Here is a 19,709-nt window from a genome sequence, read left to right on the forward strand (position 1 = left end):
CTTGGCACTTCATAAATCTTTGCTATTAAAAAAAGAATTAGAAAAAAAATGCTCAGACTAAAACCACACCGTTATATTAAAAAAAAAAAAATTCACAGTAAGGGCCTTTTCCGAAGTTAAAGTCTTGAACTCATTAATTAAATACAGCCTGGCTACTATCTGATGTCTAAGCCCGCTTCCGGAGTTTTTAGGAAACAGATTACATTTTCAGTAAGCTAGCAGATGCTTATTATACACATCTTATTTGATTATAATATGATTAGCACCAGAAAGCCCCATGCTCAAAAATATATCTTCTATAAATTTCACCAAATTAATTTGATTAACAAACTTCTCTTGTAAAGTTCAGTCGCTTAAGGAAGGTTTTTTTTTTTTTTTTTTTTTTAAATGAAAGAAAACATAAGTTCCGTGGCCAGAAAGACACAGAAGTGGGGGATGATGGAAGCAAAAAACTGCAGGTTAAATAACGAATGATGTGGGACCTATAAACAGTATATATGAATTCTGCAGTGAACACGTTCCACGTTCATAGAATTTTGCGTTCTCTTTTAAAACACTCATTTTGGGTCGCTTATCCATTTACCTCAAAGTTGTTGTCCTTTCCCTCTTCCCTACACCTCGCCGGCATCATCACCGAGCTACAGCTTTACTCCCCCTCCCCACTTTCTACTGGGCGGAAAGGGGAATCAGGGAGCCCCGGTTCTTTCAACAAACTTTTCTTGCGCACTTACAATGTACGAGACACTGTGTTCAGAAAACTAAAACCCGGCCTCGCCCCTTGAGGGTGCGGTGGTCCTGGTGGGGAAGAGGGGTGACAAATAGGGACAGCAGCAGTTACCATGCGAGGCGACTTAGGGCTCTCACTCAAGTTAAGGACACACAGGGGGCACTGACTGACTTGATCCGCGCATGTGTGGGAAGTTTTGGGGCTGGGGTCGGGGACACCAGAGGGAACCGCGAGCTTTGGGGGTTGCAATGAAGTTCTCGCGACCGAGGATGATGAGAGGAGCGTCCGGAGCAAAGTGCGCAGAGGCCAGGCCTCGGGAGGCAACTTTGGCGCACATCTTTCGGCTTTAAAAACTGGTCACGCGGCCCAGCGAACCCAAGTCGGGAACCGAGGCCGCTTGGGTAAAGCCCCCGGGGGGGCTGGGGACCAGTCAGGGTCTCTCCGTGCCGCAGGACCCGCGCGCCGAGCGCCCGGGCTATCGCCCCTTCCCGGGCGCCGAGCGTGCGTGGGCAAGACGGGCCCGGGGGGTCGCGGGCGCCGCCGCACCCAGCGGGGCCGGGGGCAGCGGGGCCGGCGCGTCCGGGGACCGGCTGGCCGTGGGCACGACCGCAGCAGTTGTTCCCGACATGCTCCTCTCGGGGAGGATTTCAAACCTTGGGTGGTAAGCTCGCCTCCCTCGCCCCCGCCGGCCCCAGCAACAGGCGGTGGCGCGCCTATCATTGGCCAGGTGGCGCGTCGGCCGCTGTTGATTGGCCGCCGGGCCTCCCGGCCCCGCTTCGGCGCTCGTCGCCACCTCCATTTTGTCGGTAGAGGCGGAAGGAGGAGGTCGGGTCGGGGCGCAGAGGTGGTCAGCAGCTAGCTCCTCGGTGCCCGTGGGCTTTGTTCGTTCCGTGCCTCGTCTCTCCCTGGAAAGGGAGGGGGGCTTCGACGCCGAGCAGGAGCCGCCGCCGTCCGAGTTTGAAGTCGGTGAGTGGCAGCGGCGCCGCGGGAGCGGCCATGTTGGCGGCCGCACTCCCCATTGTTGGGGGAAGGAGGCGAGGGGAGGCGAGATCCCGGAAACCGCGTCGGGCGCGGGGAGCCGGGGAGCACCCCAGCCGGGCTCGAGAACAGTGGGCTTTTCGGAAGCCAGGCCCCGTCGGAAGACCCGAACTTTCTGGGCTCGCGCGGTGAATGACTCAGGGGCTGTTAAAATAAGTGTGCAAGGCCCTTAACCCTTCCACAAAGAGGGCGTATTTGTTTGGTAAATGATTTCTTGGGATAGTAAATGAAACCCCGGATGTATAATGCTCACTGTAAAGAGGAATTCTTGGGTATATTTTAGATGAAAATCGGCTTAGGTTATGGCCTGTGAAAACTTCCAAAATGGGGAGGAGTTGAGAGTTCATAACTAAAGGAGACACTTTTTATGACGTAGACGTGTTGGGAGAGGAGGCTTTTCGAAAAAGGATACGCGCTGTGTCGCAAGATGGGAAATTTCGAAAAAGATTTTTAAAACGTCTCTTTAGAAAACTGATTTTTAGCCCGTTTCTTGGGATGGCTGTAAAAGCTAATGGTTCCCCGGTTTGAACGTTTTAGTGACAAAATCCGTGTGAGACTTTGAAAACTTCCCCCGGGGGAAAAAAAAACACCTTGTTGTGGCACTTGGGACTCCTGTCTCCACCCCCCCCCCCCGTCCCCAATTCCTGGATCGCAAGGCCGAGAAGAGTTCTTAAAGACGACAGTTACCAGATTATTTTCCATCTTATTAGTTCAGGAAGTAGCCATTCTTAACTGTATTTCCATACGTAGTAAATAGAAGCGATCACTTTCCCCTTGTTTTTTGAATTGAAGTAATGAAGTAATCTTTTCTTTTCTAGCTAGGACTTCTCTCAGACTTGTGTGCTGAGGAGACTCAGATGTTGGCCTCAGCTCCTAGGCTGAACTCAGCAGATTGGCCCATGAAAACTTCTGTATTGAGACAAAGGAAAGGATCCAGCAGAAAGCAACATCTATTATCCTGGGCTTGGCAGCAAGGAAGGGGACAGGTAGTGGAAATCCTGCAATCCGAAAAACAGACTGAAAGGTATAAAATTATTTTTATAAGTTTACAAGGATGTCTTATCCTTTTGACCTTAACCAATTGTCTTTTTCACGTGATTATTCACATTTGCAGATAAGCTTTCTTAAGAAGGTAATAAAGGCTATGCACATAATTAAGTGTGAACATCCGGTGAAGTTATTAAAGCAGTTGGATAGCAGTTTTGAGTCTTTCCAAAATGATTTCTGGAGTTACAAGTTGGGGCTACAGAACTTTCCTAAATTTTTGAACTTCTCTTACTGGAATTTTGCTAAGTATTTTATTTCCATTTACTTGTAGGTGACAAAGAAGCTGAAGATGGGTGGCGGAGAGAGGTACAACATTCCAGCCCCTCAATCAAGAAACGTTAGTAAGAACCAGCAACAGCTTAATAGACAGAAGACCAAGGATCAGAATTCCCAAATGAAGATTGTTCATAAGAAAAAAGAAAGAGGACATACTTACACCTCATCAGCAGCTGCACGGCAGGCCATGCAAAATGGGGGGAAAAACAAAAATTTTCCAAATAATCAAAACTGGAACTCTAGCTTATCAAGTCCTAGCTTACTTTTTAAGTCTCAAACTAATCAAAACTATGCTGGAGCCAAGTTTAGTGAGCCACCATCACCAAGTGTTCTTCCTAAACCACCAAGCCACTGGGTTCCAGTCTCCTTTAATCCTTCTGATAAGGAGATAATGACATTTCAACTTAAAACCTTACTTAAAGTGCAGGTATAAAATAAGATAAAATACTAATGTTTAAATTTAGTTATATTTCAGGGTAGTTGTCCATTGTTTCACGCCAAATTCACTAGGGAATTAATCTATTTGTAAAACTGCTAATGTAGAAAATATAATTAGACTTCATCTTACCTATGTTACATGTTATGTGCACTGTGAAGTAATGGTAGTATCAGTGCAACTTAAAATTAACTAAATTATTGATAATTGTACATTGATATGGTGTTTTCAACTGTGTAACTCTTAAACCTGTCAAATTTAGATTTGGGGAATGGTAATCAACTTTTCTTGTTTGTTGGGCAGAAATAACTAAGCGTTATCGTTCATGGTTCAGATTTACTTGTTGAAAGCTAGTCAATCTGCTTATGAGCACCCAAGTTAAAATACATGTAAGGATTGAAAGGTAGTTGAATATTTGACAGTTTGAAGTCCTATAAACATCCAAACCAGTAATATGCCAACAACCTGATGCACTGCCAAAAAATGTGAATTTTTTTAGCGAATAGTTGGATTTTAGTGAACTGTATGCTGGTGAATGTGGAAAGGGCACTAGAGGCTTTCCAATTTAGAATGAGACCATATACCCAGTGGCCATTTCTTTCATGCAGTAGGTCTGCTAACTAATGCACCAAAACCCGTTTTTACAGAAACAGTATTTGGTGGTTACTGAGTAGCTTTCAGAATACATTTTTATACTATAGCACTGCATAAGCTCTTCTGACAGTGATCTGGTCTCAAAATCATTCCCTATAAAACTTAAAAGTGGGGAGCTATATAATGTGAAAGTTTTAAGTACCTAGGAAAGAGCCATGTAAATATATGTAATAAACTTGTAGCATATGTAAAGTTTTGTTGGCATTTATCCTACAAAAATAGAATATTTTAGTATGAATTTGCTGAATGTAAGACCATGGACTCTGTTTTTATACTATGGCCTGATTTTAAAGGTCCAAAATAATTTGTTTTTAAAGTTTGCCCTTGTGCTAAAGTGCCAGTGTATGTATAATTGATCTGGTTGTAAACTATATTTCAAAGTAAATCCTAGTGTAATAAGTTTTATATAACTGTAAAGGTTTTAAGCTGCTAAAACACTTCCTATTTTTAAGAGATGTGAAATGCAGTATGGGACTGTTTAATTTTTTCTTCCTTAAGCCCAAAGATTAACTATTAAAGGGTCCCTCCAACTTTAAAGATTCATTCTGGCTTTCAGTAACTTTTGTAATCTATAACAAATATAGTGTAGTGTTTGTCAGTATATATATTTTTTGTTACTAGTCTAAGTGCAACCCAGGGGACCATTTATGCAAAAGATGTAATTTCTTGCATAATAACCTTGATAACGTGTTTTACCTAAATATAACAGCTAACACAGTAAATTACAAACGTGTGTGGGAGAGTCAATTTAAAATTTGATTTTAAGTGCCCTATTCCAATTTGGCAACTTTTTGACCTTTTAAAGCAGAAGGGCCAAGCTGTAGTTCTCCAATGAACTGAGATGAGGTGATACTGCGCAAGTCAAATAATGCTAACTTATATTCAAGTTTACATAGTACTTAATGTACATATGTGAATTTAGCATGAAATTAAAAAATAAAATTGCTTCTTCCCCCCCAATGGCTAAATTGTATTTCATAAAAAATTGTTATGACTATCTTTAACATTTACTCTTAGAATGCACATAAATTAACCCAACTGAAAAATGGAAGGACATTTGGTTTATAAGAGGCCACCAATGTGCTGACTGATACACTGTATTATGACCTGCCCATCCCCAGCAGATTTAACTGTAAAAGGCCACAGAATACTTCATGGAAACTAAGCTTCTGATTCATCAAGTCAAATACAGCAGGACTAATTACCTGCCTCTCTTCTTCTACATTCTAAGGTGATTGAGGTTTATAGAAAACAAAAGTTCCTCCCAAGTTGTAAGACCCTTGCAATTTGTCTGCTATATATAAAAGCATAATTTACACCAGGGATCTTTGGGACGTGGGGGAAGGCATCACAAGAGCCACATTTGCTAAGTGAGAGGGGTAGCTTCAACTAGTTCAATAGGTGAACCCCAGGGCAAGGCCATTACTTTATCATGCAAATAAGGAGGTAACTAATTTGGAGAAAATAAAAATCGGAGTCTTCATTTTTCTTCCTGTTCCATTCCCAGTGTAAAGTCTATGAACAATGCCAAGGATTGTTATATTACTTAACTGCACTGGGATTTCACTGGATTTAATAGTCTGCAGCCCAGGCATGTTAGTTTTGGACTTCTTATGTATGAGGTTTTTGGTCTGGGATTGACTCATATGGCCAGTCTTCAGACTTGAGGATGGAGTACCAAAGGCTTTTACCTAATCATAAAGTTTTCAATAGCTAAGGATAATTATCAGATCTCATTCCTCAATAACTAATAGTTTTGGTTAATCTACAGGATTTTCCCAAACTACTTAACTTGAGAGAACCATAAAGTTATTACAGGGAACCAACCTCTATCCTCTAAGGCTGAAGGCATCAGCCGCAGCATGAGCCTATAGTCAGTGTTAGAATTTTGTCATTATCTTTTTGATGGCAGTGTAGAGTATGATGGGAGTCTGGGTACATCACCTATCCTTACACTTAATTTCTGGTTAAGTTCTATTCTTCCCCAAAGCAAGCACAAAGGGTTTGGATTAAGTTTTCTAGTTTCTTTAATTGCATTCTCATTGGCAGTTACTCTGTAAAACAGGAGGAAGAGAACATCTCTAAAGCCTCTTACACAAATGAAGAAAGCCTACCCAGCCATAAACATGGAAGGCAGAGCTAAACCTAAGGAAAAACAAAACAAAACAAAACAAAAAAAACCCCAAAATTTTTGGCTCCTAGACCAGTTTATTTCACTCTAGCATTCAAAGAGATGGGATCTACAAAATACTAGACACAAAGGCTTTTTTACTTCATTACAAACTACTCTGTCAGTTATCAATGAAAGGAATTTACATGCCTTGCTTTTTATTCCAAATAGAGTCCGGACTTCAATAGGGTGAAACAACTGTTAGGAATACATAAACACAATGCAATAAACATAACCAACACTGTTGGAGGGGGGGGGGGTGGGCAGAGGAAAAAGAAACCAGGAGAAGGAAACTTTCCTATAGCAACTACTGACATCTTAACAGATGTCAGTAGTTGAATGACAGACAACAAATAGGCTGCTTACTTCATTTATCAATGAGAGCAGTTTACTCCTAAAAAGCTCTGACCTCCTGGTAGAAATGCTGTTAAGATATTCCTCAGCTGTCACTGTGTTGTCTTAAGTCATAGCCTCCCTTTTTCAAAGTATCTCAGGATTTTGTAAACAAGGATATGGTCAAAAACCAATACAAGATTGAAATTTGGAAAGCCAGGATAGAGAGCCTGAGTCACAATAGCTGTGTCATCTCATGTTGTATTTAACCTCTTTTTCATCCAGAAAGATTACAAACAAAATACTTTTTGATACTATATCTTTTTTCATTATTCTATTAATTCTTCCTTCCATGTGAACTCTATATTCCATTATATTACTTTTGTTATAAAAAAATTCCCATTTTATTACAAAAAAAAAAAAAAGGGGTGGGGGCACAAAACAGTAAAGAGGAACCATCAAATGAAAAAACCATGAATAACCTGGGATCTGCCACTTAATTGCTGTGTGATGTTAAGCAAGTTTGAAAACATTTTTTTAACCAAATGGGGGTAAAAATACCTCCCTTTCTTATTTCCCAGTTATGTGTATTCTGCAATATTTTGAAAATTTTTTTATAAATTAAAGGCTTAAACACTTCCATATTTTTAGATGAATAACTTTACATAAAAGGCTTAAAATATGCGGCAGAAATTTGACAAAAATCAAATGTGAGTGATGGAAGAATAAACATATAAACAAACTTCATATCCTAATAAGGAACTAAGGAATCCAAAACATTTTTGTGATACTATAAAAGTTATTTATTCACTATACACAGAACATGTCCCCTATAAAATGTACATGTAAATCACTAAAAAGTATAATCTGGTGAACATTTTCTCAATTACAGAACATACTAAATCAGCTGGGATAACAGCTCTCTGTCTGCCTCAAAATAATCTAATTATAGCACCCAGAGTCTCCTTTATATCTATTGCAAAGTTAAATACTTATTTTGGGGATTATTTCCTAATGTGTTTGAGGAGGCAGAGTTAACAATTTAATATGACTCTAGTATATTACAGTCACTGCACAATAAATCAGTTTATTACAGATTAAAACATTTTTTCATTATTTGTATTAATGGGATGCAAACAAATACTGGATACTTTTAAATGGCAGATAACCACAAAAATTATCTTTGATAGTATTCTGGGTTTTATAATTACATTAAGATACGAATGGTGTAAAAGAGTTATGAATACGCCTCAAATGAGGTCACACTGTAATGATTCACTAGATTGTGCTCAGTAGACATTTATTCAGTAAGTGAATTTTCTCCCCAATTACCCAGTACAATTTTTGCCCACAGTTAAGGGCTCAGTAAATAAATGTTTGCTGAATATACTGACTTAGGACCGAGGTGAGAAGAGATGGACCCTCTTAGCTAGATGTCAAGTATTATAATCGGAATTTATCTGGGAGAGTGTAAGGAAGATGTAAACTGCACATGGCATACAAGTAAATAAACTCAGATGCCAACAAAGCAAATCATTAAGCAGAAAAACACTGGCACTGGAATAAACAACGGTAAGATTTGCCAATAGCAAAAATGAAACTGATTTTAAGAGATAACCAAGAAAAAGTTTATATTGGACCATACCCTTTCTCACCCAATTCAGTTTGAGACAGACCAATAGAGGCACTGTAAGAGACTATGGCTGTCTTCCTTGATATTCAGACATCCTAGTTTCCAGTAATTTATTACGGACCTGTTACCCATGAATCAATATAAACCTATTCAGATTTAGGGATTAGTTTTCCACAAGTACAAAGTTGAATTTCCTTTTATTTGTCCTAAAATGCTTACTTTCAAACTTGAAGGGACTTCAATTATTCCATGTAGTTTCGATAACATTCTTTTATCTTTTCAGACCAGAGTCAAAATATTCGTACAGTATTCATACTGCAGCACCTTCCACCCACCCTTTGGTCGCTTGAACTGCCCTTCTTTGGTTCTTTTTCCGCTTTCTCAGATCTTTCTTGAAGTGTAGTAAGCAGAACTGTACTGGGTATTCCAGCTGCAGTTTGGTCTTAAATAAAAGAAGGATGTTTGTCAGTTTGGTTTTCTTTATTCTTCTCTGTGGTATACAGGATTTTGTTAGTTGAACTGGATGTAGCAGCTTACTGGGCCAAATTTTCAAGAGAATAGTACAATAGTTCCCAGGTCTTTTTCCCTGGGTTGTAAACTTAACAGCTCATACTCTATGTAGCACCTTTCCTTTCTCACTGAAGCATTATCTGTCATTTTTCTTCTTGCTTACTTGGCTTCAAAACAAAACAAAACAAAACAAAATGCAGAGATCTTAAGTAAAAGAGAGGTGAAGTGTCAGTCTTCACTTGAGTCTTCATATGATCTGCTCTAATACTGACAACAGTGCCAGACACAGCAGATATCCACAGCTGTGAACTATGTAGCCCAAAATTAAAGCACTGTGCAAGGATCCTCATCAAGTATGAATAGGATCCTAACTATCATGGTTCAACTATAATTTAGTCCTTTCGAAGTGGTTAGGTATGTCACTTTAGAAATAACTATAAAGTTCTCAAAAAAAATTAAGGTGAGTCATATTAAGTGACATAAGTATAAAAATGAAATCATCAGGCCTTCTGTTTCTAACACAAAGACTGAGAGCAATTTCAATGGGCTCTCTCCTCAGTATACTTTCATCAAAACACAGTCCATTAAAAACAAATCAGTAAGGACCAGGCCTGAGCTCAAATTTTAGATCTGCCTTTATAGCCTTTTCTTTATGCCTCAATTTCCTCACCTATGATATGGGGTAAACCAAAGTATTTCTCTCCTAGGGTTTTGTGAAAAGTAAATGAGTTAACGCATTAAATTTTAGGACTGTGTCTGGCACATCATAAATACTAACTATCAGCTATAACTGTTGTCATTATAAAGCAGCTAGAATTCAAACCATAAAATACCTAAACCAGTTCCCCGAAGTGGTTATCACTTAGTATATTAAACTGCTCACTGACATTCAATTCAAAAGTATTTTAAATCAAGCCATAAATAAAAGGCCCAATTCATCTTGTTTAGGACGGGAAGAGCAGAATTAACGGTCCATCCAATAATGAAAATATAAATTTACAATTAGCGGACTCAAATTTCATTTTAATACTTATCTTAATTCTACCAGTAATTTCTATGTTATTTAACCCCAAGGGGCTTAATAAGCAATCATGAAACAACTCTGACATCACATAAGGAATTTTAAAGTAGTATATAAAAGATGTACCTTTCTGGCAAGTTCTATCATTTCCAAAGAAAAGTTGTGCCTAGTGCAACACTGATTAAAAATATTCCTAAATCTACAAAGAATTGTTTCCATTGTTATTTTAGAATCTCATCCAAAACTATAATAATTCCAGTTAATCATTATTTCCTTCATTTTGTTTTTATTATAGCATGTTTGCTTAATTTACAGCAAGCAGAAAATAAGCTGGGTCTTGTTTTGATCCAAACATTGATGTTTTAAAGGTTGTACACAATATTTGTTAAAAAGAACATATAAAAATACCTTTTTAGAAGCTTCTATAAGAAAGAAAATACAAAGTTTAACCCCACAACTTTCCTCTTTGCTAGAACTGCAAACTACTGCTACAGTTTTAAATAGACTTTTTGTTGTTTAAACTATACATCCAGGAAAATCTAAAAAATTAAAGAAACGTGCATATAAATGATTGCATAGCAGAACATGAACATTAACTGCAAACAGTAAAGAAATGAAAGTTAGAAATACTATCAAATATACAAAGGTTCTAGAATCAATCCTTTAAACACATTCCACAAACAGTATTTAAAAACCATCTTTTTTGTTCTTTACAGGCAAGGCCTATATTACTAAAACCAAAATTGGAAAAAAGTAATCCTCTAAAAGGAATCGTTTCTCCACAATATTTCTTACTTATACCTGCAAGCAAGCAATCTAAAATTTTTAAAGATGCTAGCTTTTATTCTGAAATGAGATTGGACAAGTCCCTCTTATTGCCCCCCCAAACGATCTCTCAGAGAAACGCTAGAAATTATAAACGATTAGGGTCTTGTTTTCTTTTTTAGTCAGGTACTGCCAGGTACTACATTGAAAATCAAACTCAGAGATGGGACTCTTTAATTCTTTTTCCAAAATATTTTAAATTTCATGGCACCACAGATCACCTAGAATGGGAGTGTTCTCTTTCAACTTGCCTCACCTGAAATTAGCTGATGTGTGAAGAACAAGTCTCTTCATAAAGTGGGAGGCAAATTTTGATACAAATGCACAGACCAAGTGCTATAAGCATCAAAATTCAGTTTACACTACGCATATGCATGAACAAAATCTACTCTGAAACAATTTACTTGCTGCTTTTTAACAGCAGTTAAGAAAACTAAGCAGTATCACCAACAATGCTCCTTGAAGTTGAGAGGAACTACTTGAGAGCATTTTTTTCCCTTAAAATTATTTCTGCCATTATTGACTTGCTTAAATTTTAAGGTGAGTTCTTCTGATGTTTATATGTTTCAAATCTTCACAGAAACCAGAAAAAAGCAGTGAAGGCTCCATGTTTCAGTTAAAAACTCAATCTTCCCCCAAATGCTACTTAACCCAGTTGGCATCATTCCCCAAGACAGTGGGGTTAACAAAAGAACTATTCCACGCTCTGTCATAAATTAACTATTATCACGGGCCTAGACATCTTAACAAGACAAAAAGGTCCACCCTGAACCTACATGTGTCTGATCAGTCAGTGTTGTACTGTAGCTACAACTTCACTTTTGTATCATTCTATCTTATTAGCAAGCTACATTTCTAGGTTAACAGTTCTACCAAATATGGTTATGAAAGTTTATTTTTAATAAGACAATGTTGCAAATTATGGTCAACCAACATCTTTCCACCAATACTTCAAGCATAAAAAATGAGAATCTTTACAAAAATATACAGAGACACCACAAATTGGTAGCTGCCCGTAACATTAAACAAACTGGACTCTTAAGAGTGGCTTCTCAACAGCATATCATTTTAATTATAACCATTTGCCTGGTACAGGGAAAACTGACAAGTGTTTTTTAAGCATCATTGCAACATTGTATTCCTGATAATTTAAGTAAACCAAACTATGAGTAAATGAATGATACATGCCTAAAAATATCAAGGTTTATACTATCAGTGGCCACTGGACTTAGGACTAGTCCAAGACCTTGATCTAGATTTTGACCTAGACCTAGATTGTGATCTTGACTGAGATTTGGATCTAGGTGGTTCTTTTTTCCTTGATTCCTTTTCATATCTTGAGCCAGACTTATAATGTGTTTTGGAATCTGTTTTAGAGGTGCCTCTAGTTTTGGTGTGAGATGCAGACCTAGAACGTGATTTAGCCTTCATTTCTTTCTTGGGCTGGGACTTGGACCGTGATCTTGAATTGGATTTAGATCTTGAAAAAGATCGATTTCGGTGTTTGAATCTTTCAAAACAGAGGAGAGATACAATTAGAGTAAAAATTAGATTCTATATTAATCAAATTTGTTATTTTTAGAGCAAAAGTTCACTCTGAAATTGAAAAACATAGAAGTCTTTTTCAAAGCAAAGTTATTTACCTATCATTGTCGGAATGGCTTCTGCTACGCCGTGGTCTTCCAGCCGGTCTACTGCTAAAAAGTACATCAGAAAGAGCAAACAGTGACAAATGTCTATTTACAGTCTTCTAAAGTTTCTAATTAAAAAAAGTGAGCCATAAAACTTTTTAAATGAAGCACTAAAATATTTTTAGTTTCAATGAAGCATACAATGTATATAATTAAAGTGTACAGAAAGATAAAATTAAATGCTAACAAACATTTATCTTTTCTGACAGATTACTGTACTACACATCACACTTACTTTCTAGGACTATAAGATCTTCTATAGTTGTAATCAAAGGACCGGCTTCTTGATCTTCTTCTTTCATAACTCCGGCTTCTAGAACGTCTGTATCTGTCATAATCATCATAGCGTGAAGAGCTGTACACATTCCTCCCTTCCTTGGCTTTCATTTGATTTGGAGCTAATGATATACATAGAACAAATATTTAGAGACATTAAAACCTAGTATTCTAAGTCTTTAAATTACAGGAAAAATTTCTGTCTTCCCTTATACCCCCGAATTGTGTCAAGATCAATTGTGACTGTTAGTCTTAGAAAGGGCATTTGTTTTTTAGGGTGTCTATCAGAATATTGTTTTCTGTTAAAAATGATACTCTCAATTACCTTCCCAACTATTTTTTGTCAGAGACTTTTTCACCATCTAGCTTGTTGTCCAAAAATATGCCAATTATTTCAACATTAAAAAAATTCACATTTTTAAGATTTTCAAATTAAAACATGACACTGAGCCATATGCTAATTTGGAAGTATTCTGTGTGGTTTTCATTTATTAGGAACATAATTAACAATGACAAAACACTTATTGGTGGCCTAGGAACAGTATTTTAGTATTAAAATGCAGGGCTATATGGTTAAAAGGTTCTGAGAGATCACAATAAAAGTGGAAAAGAGCACTTATTGGATGCCTCAGACATACCTGCATCCCTGGACAGTCCTGAATTCCTGTTATCTTATTCAAGTCTATGAAGTGATACTGCAAGTTTATGTGTTTATATAAATACCACAGCAAACACCCAAGAACCAGAGAATTACTGGCAGCTAGTGTCAACTTCCATGTTCCTTCTCTCTTCAGCAGCTATTTTCATCTCTATCTTTTAGTATCTTGCCCAAGGTAACAGAATGGTTGAGCCCCGGCCTACCAGACTCCAAAGCCTATTCTCCCGCATCATTAGTATGTGGCTAACACCTGGTGTTTACTCACATAATAAAAACCACAGACTAATATAAAACCAATTCTAGGTTTAGCCTGTAATCTTTCTCAGGTTAATTCTATCTGTTCATTTCCAGAGTCAAGCAGTCAAATACCCAATTATAACTTGAAGATCTTTATGAAGAGAAATGGCTGAATAGACCCAAGAGTTTCCAAATTATTTCCCTTTTAATTCCATCCCCAATTATTAAAAACATGGTACAGCAGACTGTATAAATCCACATTCTTGTAAGTCCAAACACATTTCAGGCATTCGAACTTTCTGCAAAGTATGTGAGAACTCTTTCTAGATTTTGAACAGATAGACAAATTGTGAATACTTCCAAAAAGAGGTATTAGTGCACTGTTTAAAAATGACATACTATATATAAACATGTATTAAGCATAAGAGTACTTACTCTTCCGATCCCCCTGTGCAAACTGTATTTCAATTTGGCGTCCGCAAATCCATTTTCTGTCCAAATTATGTAAAGCGTCTTCGGCATCCCGGACATCCTCAAATGTGCTAAATGTTAAGGGGCTTGGGAAGTTTTGCATACTTTGATAACAAATGAACGTTTGGATGGTAGGTCTGGAACAATTCAGTCTCTCATTATTCTAGAAAATCATCCAGACCTCACCTACTCAGGTTGGTTGATTCAGCTATAGACACTTCATAGCATTAAAGCACTTGTGATTTCCTACAGTATACATGTGAAAACACGTGTGATTACATATTATAAAGTTATTAAAATAAGATTGGTTATAGCTGAACTACCAAGTAATCCTATCAAAAGTTTTCTTCCTGAGTTTCAAGTTTTACAGAAGCAAAAAAGAAAAACAAATGTCAGTTCTATGTTGTATACTAAAACAAAAATTTCTGAAAATAAAACCAAAACTGTTTTTCATATTTTTGTTTCAAAGGAAAAAAAGAAAATGCCAATAGTTCTTGTGTAAGCAAGCAGAATATACCTTACCTTACAAGAGATAAAACATGAACTTCAAGTTTATTTTGCTGTTTCTCTCTGCTCTATCTGTCACTACTATTTCATGTAGCTGTCTTCCTTATACCATACGGGAAGACTAGTATGCTATCCACTTGTGGATATCAAAACAGAATCAAGCATTAAATACTGAAGATATCACTATACCAAAAGCATATTACACCCATGCATAGACCATAAAAGCATGCGGTCAAGAAATAACAGACCATTTCTAAAGATTCCTGGACTGGAAAGCCCTAACCATATGTACTAAACATACAGCTCCCTGCAAAGAAGTGGGTCTGGCACTGGTTTTAAACTTGAGAATTTCAAGATAACATTTATAAATCTGACAGAGGAACTACTGGTACTGGTTTTTGATTGGAGAGGCGGTTGTCTTGCCCGCCCTCTTCCCTCACTGTCAGCAATTAACTATGAGAACTCTAGGCTTTTACAAAGTTAATTCTGCCCAAATTCAGCTCCTCTCCTAAAACCACCATTCTGATGAAGCCAAGCAAATATTCAGAGCAGTGGTTGATATAAAAGCTTTGAAAAGGGATTAAGTTTGAGTGTAGATTTTAATTCTATCCTAAAAATCACTCTTGCAACTTGTCCATTTTTTTCTCAAATTTGGGAGACAAGAGTACAGATCTTGAGCTGATTAAAAAACACCCTCAAAGAGCCACACTTTCTTCAAGACTGATACCACGGTTTATTCCAGGTATTAAAAGGTCTGCCTGACCAGATTTCTTATTTTTTGTTTTGAAAGGAATTAAAAACAATAGCAAGTTCCCAGCTCTCTCTTCCTGAAGCTACTACGTATATGTTAATGAAAGACAGGTTTCCCCAAGTCCTACATCATTGGGGCGTTTTTCAATATGAAAAGGCAAAGGCTGATGGGGAGTTTAGAACCTTGAGTGCTGTAAACTGAACACCCCTCAAGGTTAATGTAGATGGGCTTTAAAATATTAAAAGTTCACTTAATGGTATACTACTTACTATGCCAGAAGACAGAATATAATTTACTTTTTAGAGGATTAAAATTAAAAGATGTAAAAACTACTGAGATTAACTCATTCTCTGGATCTACCCTCAAAAACAGACCTAGGCTGGACGAATTAGGGCAAAGTTCTACTATATGTGTTAAGAGAAGGTTAACTAGGAATAGGGTCAAGTATCACTTGGATGCTAGTTATAGAGAAATTTGTACTCGGTATCTTTGCAAAATCCTGAGACCTACTCACTTTCAACTATTTTAAGACCACGGAAAGACTGTATAAGAAGTATATGATTCTCCTTTAGATGACAACTCTCCTCTGGCCCAAGTACTACATACTCTTGAGTCAAACTACTGTTGATCTTGATTCCCAGGCCACCCCAAACCAGGTAAAATCAGGTCAACATTGTAAGCCAGAAAGCATCACTTTTTTTTTTTTTTTTTAAAAAGCAAGCCAAATATAGCTCTTATCCTCTCTGTAACAGAGCTTTGCAACCAATTCCCCCAAATATAGCTCTTATCCTCTCTGTAACAGAGCTTTGCAACCAATTCCCCCAACTGTCCTTATCACTACCTTTCCTGAAGTAGCAGCTTTCAACATTTCCCCTAGATCTTACTAGGACCCCTCTTAAGTTTCAAGAGACCCACTGAATTTAATCAGTAACAATTTTTCCTTGCCGGATGCCCACAGCCCAAACCTTTGCTGTCTCACTGAATAAGTAATGTCACCTAAAACTCTGGGTCAGGGAATGACTTTCTGTAGATCCTGATTAGGCACCCATACAAAGGATAAGGCCTTCTGCAATCCACTCAGTGCTAACTGAGGGTATGTGCTAAAGCAGTGCAGGGACCAGCAGGCTTCACAGAGCTAAGTTTAGAAGTCTGGAGTATGTGTACACCCCCCCACCCACAGCCACTTTAAAATCTATAAACAGGTAGTTATGTCCAGTGGATTTGACCTTACAAGACCACCAGAGATTGTTTCTAGTTAGTTCCCAGTGCTAGCACCTCTCTCCCCTTTAAGCATGGCTCTATGGAGTCGGCTTGACCCCAGAACCTCATGCTATTCCAAAGAGCACTGCCTTCTACCATTGGATCTGACCATCTGGTCCGAAACAGAAATATGCCGGCTTTAAGCTTAACAACATAATATCCTGGTACACTTTAACTTGACAAGCTGAGAGAGTGCATTTATACAAGACCACAATCACAATATCAAAGGCCCACATAAATCAACTTACAGGTTTTGTCACTAGACCAAACCAGAATAGTTTTGAAAATTAACTGCTTACAAAACATTAATAAATAAATAAATAAATAAAAAGGAAAATAGTTATTCTGTAGGATACATCAGGTATGACTCCTTTAATCTTGGCCATCATTCAACTTCATCTTGACCTTTAACTCTTTAAGTGCTTGTCAGAAGGACTTGTCATGAGATGCTTGGCCAAATATGACAGATGGCTTTATCTTTAACTTTGAAAAACAACCTTTTCCCCCTTTTGTAGATAAAGCGAGGCTTTGTCTCCCATTAGGCTTGTCCTTCTTCCAGCTTTTCTTTAATTTTTCTTTTCCCAAACTCTCCCTTCTCTTCAAGCCTGATCCTTAAGAGGTCTTTGGCTTGTCTACTTGCCTTAAGTGTTGAACTCTACTCTAAAGGTTCTTTCATGCTTTCTCTTTGGGGTCGCCATAACTGTACAGCTTTACATTCTCTGAGGTAACAACAGAGGACAGCAAATTAGGGGACAATATTAAAGAAGTTTACCTCATTGTTATACAATTTGTTTTTGATCAAGTGATTCAAATTAACAGACAACACCAAACTTTAATTGCTAAGCACAAGAACATATTAACTTTTAATTTGACTTACATTAAAGGTGGTAGCAACGAGAGTGTATTCAAATTTAAATCACATTTTATCATCATTGATTTGAGTTTCAGCATCATGAATGGGAATTTAAGTATTTTACTATTTTTGGATTAACTTTAAGAAATAGTTAAGAGCAATGTGTGAGTCAATTAATTTTCAAAAATTTGAAGACATTAAACATTAGAGGACAAAAGTAAACTACTTTTTAGATGTTACCTCTTACATAAACTTGAATTTCAAACTTCAACACCCCTCACTAATCAGCCATCTGAAGAAAGGATATTGAACATAAGCAAATCCTCTTGGACGGCGCGTGTAGAAATCAAGTGGAACATACACATCAACTATAGGACCATAACGACCAAATTCTCGTCGTAAATCTTCGGACCTAAAACATCATAAAAAAAAAAACCCCAATTTTTACGTTCACTTCTTTAAAAAAATTTCTTTGTAAGAAACAGGTAACTTTCTGTAATCTGTCAATTAATGACAGGGAATGTGTTGTATCCCTGGGTGACCAGAAACAGACAAGCTTTCTAAATCTCAACATCAAGAGCCAACTTTCAAAGCACAGGAGAAATAACCAGGCAACCTATCTTTTCGAAAAAGGAATGCTAAGATCCAAGATTTTTGGAAGATAATGCAGTTTGTAATAAAATCTATTACTTTACATTAACAACAGTTAAAGACATCTAAGGAAATTTGATCACAAATTTATCTAGTTTCTAATCACACCTTTAATTTTTCATAAAAGGCATAGTAGTATTAGATTGCATATACTAATGTTTTACTTTTACAGGATCAAATCAACATTAGTACTCTGAATACCAAGCACTTTTATCCTAAAATTTTAGCTACAGGTTTAGGCACCTAGTAGGAGGTAGATAAAGATTTGAAAAACAGAAGTCACATATATATATAATTCCTTAAATGGAAGGTCAAAACAACAAGGGAAAATTTTTCTAGATGCTAGAACACGAATTACTTTCCTACTTAAAAGTTAGGACGGTAAAATGTAAATCGCACAAGGCTACCAAAATAAATTTGACTGTACGGGGGTTAGAGTGATTGTGTGAAACATAACGTCTCTTCTAGTGATATGATCTCTTCCAAGAAATTCTGACGGCAACTACAAGCAATTAAGACAATTGGTGAGAACAAAGGCACGGTCTGGATTAATCCAATTTAGCTTATTAACATCCGAATGGTAGAGACTTCCTAAGACTCATTTCTCAAAGGGCGACCAGTTATTTCCGGGAAATGAGAGGAACTAGTTCGCACCTTCTAACTGGAACAATTTTATCTACCAATTTTTGACATTCCTTCTCTCCAAACATCTCCAACGTTTCAAAAATCAGAACTATAGCACAACAACAACAAAAAAGGGTTGCAAATGCTTCGCCATACACGCCCATCTCCCGATCCCGTTATTTCCTTGCAATTCTTTAGCCAAAAAACCCAAAAAATCCCAAAACATAAAACCCCTGGGGCGAGGGGGCGTGTACCCCAAAGAACGTGAACTTCAAATCAATGGGGAATGGATGTTCGGCCGCGGCGGGGGCTGGACGTGCCGAGAGGAAACGGGGAGGAAGGGGCTCTGAAGTGCGGAGGGGGAGGGGGGCCGAAGCCCAGCCACGCGGCCCGCGTGCCCCGCGGCGGCCTGGGAGGACCAGGATTGCCGCCCTCGCTCCCCCGCGGCGGTTGAGCCGGCGCCGCGGCCTAGCTGGGGCCCGAAAGCCCGCGCGGAACCCGCCATCTTCGCTTTCCCCTCCCCCGGCCCAGCGCGCTGCCGCCGCCGCCGCACGGGTCCTCCCCAAGAGCCTGCGGCCTCCCCGGGTAGGCCCAGGGTCCCTCCTCTGTACACACCTGGTGTCGTCGGCCACATTCCTTACGAACAGAGACGTGTTGGGGGGGCGCAGGTAGCGGGACATGACGGCGATGGGAGTCTCCCTCGGCAGGGGCACTAACGGGCTCAATAAACCGTCCGCGGATGCGGCGGCGGATCGTCAGACACTCTCAGCCAGAGGGCTCCGCTACGAAACCTCCTCTTCTCGCGAGACTTCACTCCCGCCTCCACCCCCGCCGAGCTGGGCTCAACGCCGAGACCGGCAACGGTTCTTTCCCGCGAGATCGCCGGGCGTGCGCCTGCGCAGGCGGGCGGCGGGGGTCTACGTGCCGCAGCCTCGTTCCCATTCATTGGCTTTTTGCGCGGCCTCTTCCCCTCCCCCAAGCCCGCGCTTTCTTTCTTTAGTGCTTTATTTTCCCGCCCTTTTCTGCCTTGCCCGGGTATTCCCCTTGCTGCCCATCCAAG

At 38.8% G+C, this 19,709-nt stretch overlaps 2 protein-coding genes across 8 annotated transcripts; one reads left to right on the forward strand and one right to left on the reverse strand.

Annotated features, from left to right (window-relative positions):
• The first annotated feature begins 900 nt into the window (after nucleotides 1-900).
• Nucleotides 901-5,138, forward strand: PNRC2 (proline rich nuclear receptor coactivator 2). Its single transcript, XM_082686097.1, has 3 exons — nucleotides 901-1,693; nucleotides 2,584-2,789; nucleotides 3,084-5,138. The coding sequence occupies exon 3, from the start codon at nucleotides 3,102-3,104 to the stop codon at nucleotides 3,519-3,521; it is 420 nt and encodes a 139-aa protein (XP_082542223.1). The 5' UTR covers nucleotides 901-1,693; nucleotides 2,584-2,789; nucleotides 3,084-3,101; the 3' UTR covers nucleotides 3,522-5,138.
• A 1,228-nt stretch (nucleotides 5,139-6,366) lies between these two features.
• On the reverse strand, nucleotides 6,367-19,465 carry SRSF10 (serine and arginine rich splicing factor 10). Of its 7 annotated transcripts, none has more exons than XM_082686089.1 (6): nucleotides 19,265-19,465; nucleotides 17,680-17,786; nucleotides 13,968-14,069; nucleotides 12,597-12,759; nucleotides 12,314-12,367; nucleotides 6,367-8,756 (listed from the first exon to the last, which is right to left on the reverse strand). In XM_082686089.1, the coding sequence occupies exons 1-6, from the start codon at nucleotides 19,327-19,329 to the stop codon at nucleotides 8,696-8,698; spliced, it is 552 nt and encodes a 183-aa protein (XP_082542215.1). In that variant the 5' UTR covers nucleotides 19,330-19,465; the 3' UTR covers nucleotides 6,367-8,695. The 7 variants fall into 7 exon arrangements, with proteins under 7 accessions (XP_082542215.1, XP_082542216.1, XP_082542214.1 ...); XM_082686090.1 differs by having other exon boundaries at nucleotides 7,461-8,756; nucleotides 12,314-12,364; XM_082686088.1 differs by having other exon boundaries at nucleotides 7,461-12,180; nucleotides 12,314-12,364.
• Between the last annotated feature and the right edge of the window lie 244 nt (nucleotides 19,466-19,709).

This window comes from Mustela nivalis (assembly GCF_964662115.1).
Source record: "Mustela nivalis genome assembly, chromosome: 10".
Classification (NCBI taxonomy): Eukaryota; Metazoa; Chordata; class Mammalia; order Carnivora; family Mustelidae; genus Mustela; species Mustela nivalis.